The sequence below is a fragment of the Schistocerca cancellata genome, chromosome 2, assembly GCF_023864275.1.
Source record: "Schistocerca cancellata isolate TAMUIC-IGC-003103 chromosome 2, iqSchCanc2.1, whole genome shotgun sequence".
NCBI lineage: Eukaryota > Metazoa > Arthropoda > Insecta > Orthoptera > Acrididae > Schistocerca > Schistocerca cancellata.
In genome coordinates this window covers 912,935,544-912,949,574 of record NC_064627.1, presented here as the reverse complement: position 1 = coordinate 912,949,574, position 14,031 = coordinate 912,935,544, and the positions used below count along the sequence as shown (strand labels likewise).

At 38.3% G+C, this 14,031-nt stretch overlaps 1 protein-coding gene across 4 annotated transcripts in view; it reads right to left on the bottom strand.

Moving 5' to 3' along the window:
• Window positions 1–14,031, bottom strand: part of LOC126162856 (tetratricopeptide repeat protein 14 homolog) — a 73,184-nt gene that overhangs the window by 9,055 nt on the left and 50,098 nt on the right. For all 4 annotated transcript variants that reach the window (XM_049919631.1, XM_049919632.1, XM_049919634.1 and 1 more), the window contains 2 exons: window positions 4,309–4,456; window positions 1,418–1,497 (listed from right to left, as the gene is read on the bottom strand). In XM_049919631.1, coding sequence (XP_049775588.1) covers window positions 1,418–1,497; window positions 4,309–4,456 — 228 coding nt within the window. The remainder of the gene's footprint in view (window positions 1–1,417; window positions 1,498–4,308; window positions 4,457–14,031) is intronic.

Here is a 14,031-nt window from a genome sequence, read left to right as displayed (position 1 = left end):
GGTTGAGAAGTTAAGTTGGCGTGTTCCTTCAACTCTTTTTTAATATCCTTGCTTCAACTGGAGTGGGAGGTTGGCAAGAGGCACAATGCATGCTATTAATCTTGTGATGATGGGCAGGTGGAACACGCCGTAAGCGACTTCATATCCGCAATCGCAGCTACAGCCATCCACCTCTATATCCGGAAACATCCAGGCAGCCTTTCAGAAAGCCGCTATAGAGGAGATGGGCATCTCTAAAAGAAATTTATTTTTCTTAGCTTTTAATTCTACTTAGTCTACTTTTGAACTCTGGATGCCGCGAGTTAAAAAGTACTTCATCTGTTTAGCAATTTTTATCAATTTTACAGTCGTTTTAAGACTAATTCTATTAATTAAATTATTAAAAAATAAAAATAGTTCTTATTGCCTATATAGTGTACAAAACATTTATTTACCATAAGATATTCCTCCTCTACTGATTTAGAGATCGCTTCACATATTTCTGGAATTATTTTGGTTAATGTGAAATGTGTTAAATTAGAGTGCTGTATTTTAAGCTACGGTAGCTCTCTCATGTATCAAGAAATCATATTATTATAGTGAGCCTGTCTCTGCACATACAGCATTTGTCAACTGAGTGTTCTGTTCTGTAATATGAGAAGCCACTTTACTGAGAAACTACTGAAATGCACTCTAATCCATTTGTAAGTAATTCATACAAGACTTGACGTCCGCCACTTGCAGCTCTAATAATATATTTTTCGGATAACTTATTAACTCGCCATAAAACCCAAAGCTTCATCTAAGTATGTTTCCTTTACTTTCCACTGCCTCTGGAAGCACACACAATGGAACTGCAACTGTGGTACAATCAACTGCAGCGCATGATAACAGGTTGTCGTCTGCCATCTTGAACATTGACAAAAAAATATGACGACAAGTGGAATACCCCTCTTTGGTGTCTCATTACAGATGTTTGATGAATATTTGAACATATTTCTTTGTTAAACAAATATGATAGTGAAATACCGGCTTTAAGACTATCCAAAAGCAGGTCTGCAATGACTGCAGGGGACACTATGCACACTAGACTATGATCCATGTTCACAGGTGATCATCTGAGCATGGCATTGACCACACGATCTATGGCTCTATGGCCAGCACCACACAGTCTGGGATTAACTGGACAGGAAATCAAAAATTGCATCAACAATATGTCTGCAGTGCAGTGGGGGAGGGCAATACTATAAGCTTTTGGACTCAGATTATGCTGCTCTTATGTTTCATATTTACATACACACTAACTTTTATCGAACTTCTGAAACATTTTCATTGCTCTGACATGTTTATGAGGAATTCTTGTCACATGAGAGAGAACACACTTTCTATATAATTAAGTGTTAGTTTAAGAAAATAAAACAACAGCTCTAATACTTACTCTTCTCCTTATCACGGGACTTCTTTTCCTTCTTTTTCTTCTTCTTTGATTTTTCCTCCTGAGCTTTCCTTTCCTTTTTCCTTAAACAAATGGTCACCATGAATATAAGCAATTACCTTGAAACTGATACATAAATTTATAAAAATGAAGTAGAACAAAGGGAAAGAAAATGCATTACCATTTTCAGCTGCTTTATTTCATGAAGATAAATAATATGATAAGCACAAATGAAACGTATAATCATATTTTCATGTAACCCTTGTAATAAACTTTTAGTCATAGTTGCACTATATGAAGAGGTTTGAAATTCTGATCTTCACAATACAAATTAACAACAACTTGTGCATGGGAAATTATGAAATAGTAAATTAGTTCTCACAACCCTGTATATGAACTCAATTGCTTGCCTGTACTAACTGGCAGGGTACTTGTGATTCATTTGTGGACGAACATGTTTTAAATGTTACAGAACAATACTGTGTTGAAGTTTCTTTGCTGAAACAGAGCTGAAACAATCTTACACTCCAACAATTGAAAAAATTCTTTTCGTAGCTTTGAACTCCACAGGAAACAACTGAGAAATTAACTTTTTTGCAAAACTTCAAGACTTAGCTTATTCCATAACTATATTATCTGAATTACATGTTCTACATCTGACTACTCAGCAAATCACACTGAAGTGCCTGGCAGAAGGTTCATCAAACCACATTCAAAACAATTCTCTATTTATTACACTCTCAAAGAGCATGTGAAAAAAAATCTGTATCTTTTTGTGTGAGCTCTTATTTCCATTATTTTCTTGTGATGATCATTTCTCCTCATGTAGCTCCTCAGCCTCAAAAAAATATTTTAACATTTGGAGGTGACAAATTTTGTGAGAAGATCCTGCCACACTCTCCCCCCCCCCCCCCCCCATTTCTCTAGAATACTAAACGTGCTGCCCTTCTTTGAACTTTCTCAATGTACTCCCTTAATCGTATCTGGCAAGGATCCCACTTTGCACACCAGTACTCTAAAATAGGACAAGTAAATGTACTGTGGGCAATCCTCTTTAAGAGATCTGTTGTTTCTTCCCAGTGTTGTGCCAATAAAATGCAGCATTTGGTTCACCTTCTTCACAACTCTTTCAAGTTGATTAGTCTCTTATAAACTTTCTCCTTCTTCTTCTTCAAAGACTGAAAACAATGGATTTGTTTATAAATAACTTTTCCGCTACCAATCACGATTTTCTTCTATTCAAGTTTTACAAGACACATTTTGGGAAATGATTTCCATTTTCAAGTGTGTTTTCCCTTTGTACTATTCCATTTTTAAATAATGTTTTCAATATGTGAGGTTCTGCTTTGTTTTGTTGACTTTACTGCAATACATAAAAAGATGCAAATATGTTGCAATAAAATCAACACAACAAAGCCGAACCTCACAGATCGAAAACACTATGTAAAAATGGTACATTACAAAGATAAAACATACTTGAAAATGGGAATCATTCCCCGAAATACGTCGTGTAAAATATGAATACAAGAAATTGTGATTGGTAGCAGAAAAGTTATTTATAAACAAACCAATTACAATTTTTTCGTAATTGTAATTCCTAGCCATTTGGTTGAATTTATGGCCTTTAGATTTGATTGATTTATCATGTTACAAAGTTTAACAGATTCCTTTTAGCACTTATGGATGATTTCACAATTTTCAGTGTTTAAGTCAATGTCACAATGAATATTTAAGATGAATTTTTTCCAAGTTTCACTTTGTGACAGATGCATTAAGTTGCATGGAAAAATGCTTATTCTGATGATTGAAATAGCACTTTGGAACACAATCAATGAAAGAGAGCACATGTGAAAGATAGTCCGATTAAGTTACAAAATATTAACTAAGAAATGAGGTGACATCGAAAACAATTGAATCGATGAATATTAAAAGGGCAGAAGCCCACTGAGGCCAACTTTCAGTAAAATGAATAAAACTGCCCCATTCTGAAAATATTGGAAAATGTTCAATTGGATGGTACATCTGTAGAACTAGTGGTCAGAGAGATACTGAATAAGAATGTATAACTGTAATTCAAGTTCTCTATTATAGATACATTTTTGAAGATCAAGTACTACTACCCTTTTTAACACATCACAAAGAAATCAAGTCAATTTTCTCTAGTTTTACTAATGGATTATGGGAAAAAACAGTTTTTTTTAAATAAACCGAAAAGGTTCACGTAAAACGAAACTTTTATTACATGAGAAGGTAATTAAAGTATGAGAGACATTTCAAGACAAATCAAAAGCCTTCAAGAAACAGCATCATTTAATCACTGTATGCAATTGGTTAGCCGTCTGAAGTAGGCCACCAGAAGGTGATTCGGAAAAATCTTGAAATTGAAAATTCTCCTGAGCAGATTTTGGCTGCTTGTGTTTCCACAGAATACTGTTTTTTTCTAGTATGGTGACCACCAGTCTCTTGTATGTTGAAGGGGCCATTGTCCAGACTGCTGCCCTCTTAAATTGCCAACCTCAGAAACCTGTACTTGTCAACTGCCATTAAGCCTCCAGAAAATAGGTGACAAAGGTCCTTTCAGCATTAAACAATGCAGCTGCCCATGTTGAACCCGAAAAGGCAAACAAATAAAAATCTAATAAACACAGACTACTGCCTTTTTAACATTCAGTAATTCAATTTTCTTGCAAAAATTCACACACCTGAAGTCCCACCCCACCCCTGCTGCTTGTCCTCAATATTAATTCTCTAATTTACTTACTCTTGTGATTTGAACAACACTTCTGCAGAATAAAGAAAGAAGACAAATTTCCACAGTAAACCATACAATATAGAGAAACATTAATGATTTTCTAACTGGCATACGTACAGATTAAGACGAGTCATCAACTTACCATCGTGCAGATTCCTCCAAGAATTTTCGAACCTTTTCTTCATATTCTGAGTCTCCCTTAGTCTGTTCCAAAAATCTACAAACTCTCTGCTCATAATCGTCTTTTTCATATGATTTTTGCATACTGGTATCTTGCACAACCTGAAATGCTGTAGAATAATTTACATTTAGTAATGATTATCAGTGGAAAATCTGTACGCTAAGAAATTACACTAAGACTGTCGTGATAAGCTTGTTTATGAAACAAAAGGAAAAGAACTGTCCAAACCAATAACACAATTGTTGGACTTATCTCTACAAAAATACATTCAGAAATCCTGAAAAGATTGTTTTATAATACCTACGCATCTAGCCATTAACACATGCCAGTTTTGAGAAACATTTTATGCACCTGAAAAGGATCAACAACTGCTTAAAGACATTTTGACAAACAAAATTACTCTAACATTGAAGAGCAAAAATAACAGTTTTTAGACATGGACAGAAAAGGTCATTGGATAACTGTTGTTATGATAACATATATGCAAATGGTGAATGGCTGGAGGGGCTAATGTATCTGTTAAAACGTGTCACTGTATAAGTCGAAGTTGTTACTGCACTGTGATAATATTTTTAAATGTATCTCACATTTTTCATGACAATATGTTTCATCATTTTAGACTAGCAGCCTTCCATGGGATCTGTGACCATGTTGTCATTAATGATCATACATGTTTTGTCCATCGAAATTTTTTTTACCAGACTCCTCATGCCGTGTTTGCATTATCCCGTCATCAGATTTGTGGCGAGACAGAATTACGAATTAAGAAGCATATATTACATTAAATTCAATTTAACTTCTTCATGGCATTGACACCCAGTATTTTTGTCACTCCTACATATTCAATTACAATGTCCAAAACTGGATATGGCAGTACAAAGCGTTATAAGGTAAACAATTTTTACCAATAAGTGGAATTATTGACATTATCATAGTGCCTATGACACCTAGCATATGCATCACGCTAAATGAGGACACCAGCTGCAATCACAGAAGGCCTTCTTTGACGAATTTTCACTCGCAAAACATTTTGCAGAAAGACTTTTTAGTTCGCTTGGGCATTCTGTTTGCAGGTATAACACCATTCATGTCATACACAAAGATCATAATCAGTTTCACTTTTGATTGTTGGTGGAGGAATTTTTTTAGGTGTGGAGACTGAACTTTTCCATTATGATGACTGACTTCATCTCTGGCTCAATCTCGTATCCAGGTTTCAAGTGCAATCGCGACCTGCTTTCTGCTTATCACCCACATCATGTGGAACCCATCTGGCAAAAACTTTACTCACCTTTAACTTTTGATTTACGATTCTGTTAACTGAAGTGACAAAACAATCTGGCCTCATATGCAACTTCCTCACGTTTTTGTCAATCATCGCTCGAAATAATCTAAGAGCTGTAGTCTGTTGCAGATAATGGCCTTACACTTGTTGGGTTGTCCTCAGTGATAACCCGACCTCCATGGAAAGAAGCAGATCACAGTATATTGTGCTACAATCAATGACACTGTTCCCACACACCACTCTCAAAGCACTGTAAATTTCCGTTGGGTTCTTTCCATGTAGGTATTCAATTCAGATGTACAAATGCTGGTCACTACATGTAATCCGACCTGACATGGTTTCAGCTTTCGTTTTAAAATTGAGTTACCCACAACACAGCCACACAAACCAGCAAACATGTATATGACCATCACACCTAAAGTCTCGCTCACAAATTACATTAATTTCAACTTGATCATGCCACCATAACGGTCGCACATCCACAGTACTTTTGAAATGGAAGGGCATTAACTGTTACATTTCAAAATGTTCGAATTCAAATGTAGTATGTGACCTTCTTGAGGCACGGCACATTTATTTTAACTACTAATTAACGGCACTGTTGCTTAGTACACAAATTACAGAAGTTAATGCACCTAGTAGGGGAACAAGGACATATTTTGGAATTACAACGGTCCACTGCCACATGCAGCCTAGCAATCAATGACGCTTGTAGTATCTAAAGCATGGGTGACCAACATTTCATCTTACCTGGACCACATTGTAACAAAATTAGTAAACAACTAATATACAGGGTGTTTCACAATGTTCCAACAATTTCAAATTTGAACAACGTTCAAACTAATTGCAAAACAAAGCTGAACATTTTACATAGGATACAACATTTATTCGGTTTACTTATGATATACGTCAGACAAATAACACCCATTCGCAGCTACGCAATACTCGAGGCATTTCACCAAGTTTTTGAAGACGTCTTTCATAATTGCTGCAGGAATTCTGGGAATTTCATTTTGAATTTGATCTGTTAACTGTTGTAATGATTCTCATCTGCTATAGTACACTCGTCTTGAAATAGCCCCATAGGTTAACTTCTCGCATGGTTAAAATCAAGGAGTTCCAACGGTTTTGCGAAAGCTGTTTGACTTTCGATTCCAAGTGCTTGCAATTGCAAGGTTCTTCCTTTCTTTTTATCTTGGCGTGTGATCTGTTCACTTCTTGGGACGCACACAGCCCGCACATTGGCCACCCCTGAGCTTGGCTAATTTATAATGTAAAAGCTATGACAGTTTCAGGTATTACAAGCTATACTGGCCACTGGGTTGTATATCGCATTGATCCTTAGTAATTCCAATAAACATCCTTGTGTTACCTCCTACCTAATTTTCTTTAATTTGATATACGATGTTTGCTGCTGCTGCTACCAGTTTACTGTAGTATACACTTCTCCAGTCTTACACTGTCTTATGACACACATCTCATGATGGTGTAACCCAAGTGTGTCATGAGAAGTTACATAATAAAAATTTTGGTGTCAAAGACAATCGTATAATCGAAGAGCTTACGCAATTAGATTTAAAGGTTTTCATAAATATGTTCACAAGAAATGCACTTCTATCATGCTTATGAGCAAAATTTACAAGCAACTACCTCAATATCTGACAATACATGGAAAATAAATTGTTTCTTCAGAAAATATTATGTTGCTCACAATCAACTGTGAAACTTGAAGTGACAATAGTGAGTTTTTACGGCAATTAACAACGAATAATTACAGCTAAAGACTCGGTTCTTAAATTGACTAAACAAAGCACAATACACATTTTGAGAAAATAAGTAGCACCAAGCATCTGGAAGCTTAATGTAGATCTTCCTTCAAAACAGTAACCTGTCGTCACATTATCTTTAACTGTATACAATCTAATCAACTCCAACAGTGTCCATTCATTCATGTAACATTCAAATTGCAAACTGTGTTTTTACTAAGACTGCATAACCATATTTGAGCTGTTATTCAGGAAAAAAAACATGTTAGCTACCTTCTCTGTGTTTGGTACGTTATTCAATATTTACTTAACTGGATGAAGAACAGCATTATTATTCGATCAGTACAAAGGTTCTAGGAAAGTATTGCAATACAGATTTATTCACTTAATTTTTTTTAAAGCAATTTCCACCACACTGAATACATCTCACCATACTCCGAAACCAACCCCTAAACCAGTTCTCCCAAGTTTCTGTAAGGAGTGAGGCACACTTGTTCCAAGCCCTTGGGTGGTCCTCATCATTTGTAAACTGCACTCCTTTCAGCTTTGTTTTCACAAGCGGCAACAGTGCAAAGCCACAAGAGCAAAGTCTAGATTGCAAGGAGGGTGCTCAAGAAGTTTCAGTTCTGTACCCGGGACATATTCATATTCAGTGCATGCTTTGGGACAGTGAGCGGTCGTGATGGAGGAACCTAGTGACCATTCTTGACTTTGATTGCAGGTTCTTCAAAGATTGGATAACTTTGGGTAGGCATTGCTCAGTGTATTACTTAGCTGTGACTGTCTTCCGCATCGTATTGGGGGGGGGGGGGGGGGGAGCAGCTATTATTTTCTTCTTTACTTGTCAGAATTTTCTGACAGCTATGGGTGTGTTGTCTTCTTCAAAGACCCAAACTTTGTTTTGTGTTGTAGCATGTCATAACAGCATACCCAAGTTTCATCACCTATCATATACTGGGACTGTCACTTAGATCTATGAGGCACACAGAAACAGCAAAGTTTCTTTACTTTAAAATGGTCATACAGAGCTGAAAGAACCGGTAATGCATTTAGCCCTAAGATATCCTTTATATGCTTACAGGTCATTCACCTTGTCTTCGTCTAGCATTTTCCTCACAGCATCAATGTTTTTCCTCCATGACTGATGATCGTGGCCTTCCAGTCCCCTCAGCGTCCTCCTGAGTGAAATTTTCTCTTTGGAATTCTCTGTACCGCCTCAATATAGTTGTACAAAGAGGACACACATCACAGAGTGCAAAAATCATTTCTTCAAAGCATCTAACTATGTTTAAACTACATGCAAAGTTGTAACGTAACACTGCCCGAATTCATTTCGTGACCACAATGTCATAGCAAGCACTTCGAACTAACTTCGCTAGTGAACGACTATGCCCACAGACAGCACAGCGGCTAGAATGCAAGTACAAAGTATTCTCAGAACACAGCAATAATCAGCCTACTGCAACTTACCGTATTTACTCGAATCTAAGCCGCACTTTTTTTCCGGTTTTTGTAATCCAAAAAACCGCCTGCGGCTTAGAATCGAGTGCAAAGCAAGCGGAAGTTCTGAAAAATGTTGGTAGGTGCTGCCACAACTAACTTCTCCCGTCGAATATATGTAGCGCTATACAGGCATGCTTTGTAGGCACAAAGATAAATACTGGCGCCAAAACCTCTGCGTCAGTAAATAATTTTTTTTTTTTTAAAAAAAAGGGTGGAAGACGAGCTTTTTTTCTCTGCCGAGTTTCGACCACTGCATTTTCATACATTATCCAACGAAGTAAGTACAAATTCCGTATTGTTCATCTTCGAATGTAGCAGAATTTCAATGTACTACGAAAATCCGACTGGCAAGACTGTTGGGATGTTTGTCAATATGGCCAACTCTACGTTCTAAATTTTTTCCTACCTGTGAGAAGAGATGGTTGCTAATAGGAACCTGATGAAATGTGAATCACATGCAGTATTCTCTTCACCATAAGAAAGAATGCGAATATAAACATTTTGCCATGTATTCCTTCGTGTTCGCTGCTATCTCATTTAATTCCTGCCTGCCTAATAAACTGCGAAAGTAGAGTGAGACAACAGCAAACGCGGAAGAATGTACATATCCTTGTCATGTTTATAGTCGTATTATTCTTATACCTAATAGTGATACAGTCAGAAATGAAGCGCGGCAAGATGACTAATTTCTGTGCAGAATTTGATGTACTAAAGAAGCGGCCGCAAAGATTTTCAAACTGAGAAAAATTTTCGCCTAACTCTCGTTCAGAACATGTTCTATCATACACAGTCTATTATTTGGTTCTTGTTAAACATTATCAAAGAAAGCAGCAGTGTAAGTAACAACAAATAGCAGTCTTTTACCATTGTTTCGCTAATGAGACGATTCCTCTCTCTCTCTCTTTCTCTCTCTTTTTTTTATTTATTTATTGTAAGCGGCAGTAGCGATCACAAAAGCAAGCCATGCCGCGAGCGGCGACAGGCCATAAACACACACTATCAGAATGCGACAAACAATATGTGACATAGTACAGTAATGCATTTTCAGCTTAAGAGTGAGGTAGACATCTATAACAAAGAAAACGGCACTTATCAGATCAAAGCAAAATAAGCAATCGATTCAAACCAGACGAAGCAAGTGAAAAAGGAAGGGTACCCGTATAAATACGGACGGAGCGCCTGACGCATAGCAATGGCTACCTGGTGAAGCTTAACTACTAAGCTTACGACTCGAACCAAACTACTGTAGCTGTATCGTTATTCATTCGACCTAAATTGTGTCTTATATTACAATGGACCAACTTTGTTTCGATTTGGAGGTGCGGCATAAAACTTTTCTCTCCCCTTGAATTTCAAGTCTCAAATTTCACGTGCGGCTTAGATTCGGGAAATTTTTTTTTCTTTTATTTCGAGTCTCATTTTTCAGGTGCGGCTTAGATTCGAGTGCGGCTTAGATTCGAGTAAATACAGTACTGTTGCATTGTATTGCAAAACTTTCCTAGTACCCTTTGTAAGTGTAGTTAATGGCTACTTTTTTCAGACTGAAGAAGACAACCATGACGAAAGTACTGACCTTCATCTGAATGCATCAGGACGATGCTACAAAAGCATGCAGAAATCCTCAATTTAGTTAAAGGGGTAACTTTATACTGAAGTACGCCAACCAGACCCAGCGTGCTTCTAAGGTAGGCAGGTGGGGAGAGGTGGGTATCGAGTAAGACATTAAAGTGATAAGTTCAAGGACAGCATACTTAACTAATGAGTTGTAGCTGTCAAATCTGTAAGGGAGGTACCTCCGCCTCCATCAGTGGCTTATAGGAGGTTCAAAGAGAGGCAGCGGCTGAGAGGAACTTGTGAGACACCTGTTTAAGCTGACATGAATGAAGTATCATGCAGACACTTAAAATGGCCGTTTTAGGTTGGGCATGTTTTGAACTATGTTTGCATAACATACTGGTGTTAGTCTACCACAATATTACTGTACCTTGGTGAGAGGGAGCTTTGGCTGGCTTATTGTCAGCAACACATCATTGTGATTGACAGTTTAGGCACAACTGACCTGAAAGCATTGGTCCAACTGTATTTATTTACTATAAACATCACCCCTTGTTTTCAGCAATGGCCTTGTGCAATAATAATGTGGTCGAGAGTAGATGCCGGACCTGACCACCATGTTTATGACACAGGCAATCTTGGCAAACAACTGCACTGTAGCTGTTAAGGAATGCCTTGCATGCTCCACTTTGCCCTGTGTTGTGTGTTATTAATTTTTCTTCACATATTTTGAGCAAAGTGAAGGGACTAATCCCAATCTTTGACAGGAAGAGTGTATGACACAACTGCAAAAGCTGACAATCCCTATACCCATCAGGACAGTTCTGCTTTTGCAGCAGCACAGAATACTGGTACAGGCTGCCAGCCCTGTGGGGGCAGGATTCCTCACTCTACCATGATATAGTGTCTGCACTCTAGCCATGTTTGCTTAGTTAGCATCAAATCTTGGTCCTAGAAAGTAGTACGTCTATACTACTAGGTTACTGAAAGTCCTGGTATGAGTGGACTGTTTAGCAATGGCAGAAGAGCCCTGCAAGGTTTAATAATAAAATCTGGTTAAAATTACTTGGTAGTTGACACTTCACACAATGAAGCTGCCTTTCTCCAATCAGAGCACTGAACACACAGCTGCCAACATATTGTTTTTGTTGTGGTTGTCATGCATGATGAAATACGAAAGAAAAGGGGCAGACGCAGGATTAAAAAGTGCAAACACATCAGAAAATAAAGCCATGCAATGGAAAGCAGTTGAAGGACAATCGTAACAATTTGTGTGCAATGTTCAGAAATACTTTGAGAAGCAGGCGGAAAATGAGGACCTCTCCTACCTGTTTCAAACATAGCCACACGAAAAGCAGTCACACTTTAAGGTTAGCGAATCAACCATACTTTGTATTGGTAAAGGAAAGTATGAGAAGGAAAGAAATGAAGCAGAACCCTCGTCTTCACATGCTAGGCAAGAAGAGAAGTATTGAGAAACACATAATTGCAAATCTTGATCCTCGCACACAAGAAGCAATTCAGTGTCAAAGCAGATGCCTGCCTACATCAGGTAAGCTTTGAACGACATTTCACAAGGCTGAACATCTTGAATGCAGCAAATAAACTTTGCGAATGGGTCTGCAGAATATGATTCTAAATACAAAAATATTTCAGGCCATAAAATGTTGATGGAACAGAGTGACACTCCTGCATTGTTATGCAGATTTCTGTATGAAATTGTCTGAAACGATGAAACACAGGTGAGCACAGGTTACTGTTACATAAAGGTTGGAGTGACAACAGAAGTAGAAGGTACAGCACACATCACTGGCAAATATGGTATATTGTTCTTTGGTATGCCAGCATCTACCAAGACTTTATTCATGGCTGGCAACTGCTTTTCAGATTGAAGTAACCACCAGAAAAGCAGGAGGAAATGAAAAGTTTTCAAACTGGCTCAAATACATGTTGTTACCAAGTTCAGAAACTCTATCTGTAATTATTCTCGACAATGCTCAATACCATTCAGGGTAAGACTTCGACACTGTCCTCTCGAAAAAACGACATTGTTCATTCGTTATGACACACACTGAAAAGAGTAGAATCATTAGAACTATTTTTCCTTTATAAGCCACAATTTCCAACACTTTAACGATGAGGTAACTTACAAATATGGACATAGTGTCATAAGACTACCATCTTATCACTGCCACTTGTAAGCAACTGAACTGATTTGGGGGCAATGGAAAGGATATGTTGCTCACGAAGAAAAAGAGTTTACTGTGAGCAAAGTGAGGAAATGACTCTTCAGGACATGGAAAACATCACCAAACTGGACAAGAGGTTAGTTGTGATGTATGCAAAGAGAGTAACTGAGTGTGGAATAATGAAAGTCAGATCCTGTTATAGAACTTCTTACTGCTTCCAGCAGCTGCTCATCCACTTCAGAAAGTTCCAGTGACTCTGTAGTGAAGTGACTGGTATCTATCATCTTTCAGATAATGCAGCTGATTGCAACTAGCAGTCAGTGAAAATATGGAGGGAGTGAGGGGAGGGGGGGAGAGGGGGGGAGGGAGAGGGGGGAAGAGAGAGGGGGAGGGAGAGGGGGGGAAGAGAGAGAGGGAGGGGGCAGGAGAGAGGGGGGGGAAGAGAGAGAGGGAGGGGACGGGAGAGAGAGGGGGGGGACATTACTTTCTATTTGAGTATAGTTTCACCTACCCAATCAGAGTAAACTGTTTGCATTTAGTGCTCATTTCTTTTTGGAGTTTGCTCATACAAGCTAACTTTAATCGCCATGAACAAAGCAAGCACGATCAATGGTTTTGCCACCAAGTTGTTGACCTCAGTTTTCTTGGATACACTGCACATGACAAGGCTGTGGTTATGTAACCAATTCAGCTAGCCAAAGAGCATCTCGGTTTCTCCTCAAACCTCAAGACCCGAAAAAACCCATCACACCTCAAGACAAAATAATAACAACTAAGTCAAGCACTGATGGTTTGGTTTATAGTTGTCTTTGAGTGTAACATGTCTCAGATTCAATTCAAGCAGTCTTAATACAAAACAGTTTCAACAGGGCTATACAGTAGTACACTTACTTTATTAATTTGGAAATTAGCACGCCTCGCCATATACAAGGTGGAATCCAAAATTTTCGGGACTGGTGCTGCTATCTGGAAAGTATGAGTAGTAGATCTTTGCACCGCTAGGTGGCGAGAGCTGCATATCTGATGAGTCAGTGTGCGGAGTGGCATTCAGCTGGGAGGAGATGTTGCGTGTCCACAGTGATTTTCATAATACTCTTTTGTGTTTGGTGTGTGGCAATTTTACGATGGATCCACAAACAGAACTGCGCATGTGTATCAAATTCCGTGTGAATCTCGGGAAAAGTGCTGCGGAGACCCTTGCAATGGTTCAACAAGTGTTTGGGGGACAGAGCATGAGCTGTACCCATGTGTTTGACTAGTTCTCCAAGACACAAAAAAGAAAGTCAGGTGAAGAGCAAAGTAAAGAGCATGATCATCGTTTTCTTTGATACCACGGGAACTGTGCACAAAGTATTTGTCCCACCCAACCAAACAGTGAATTCCATGT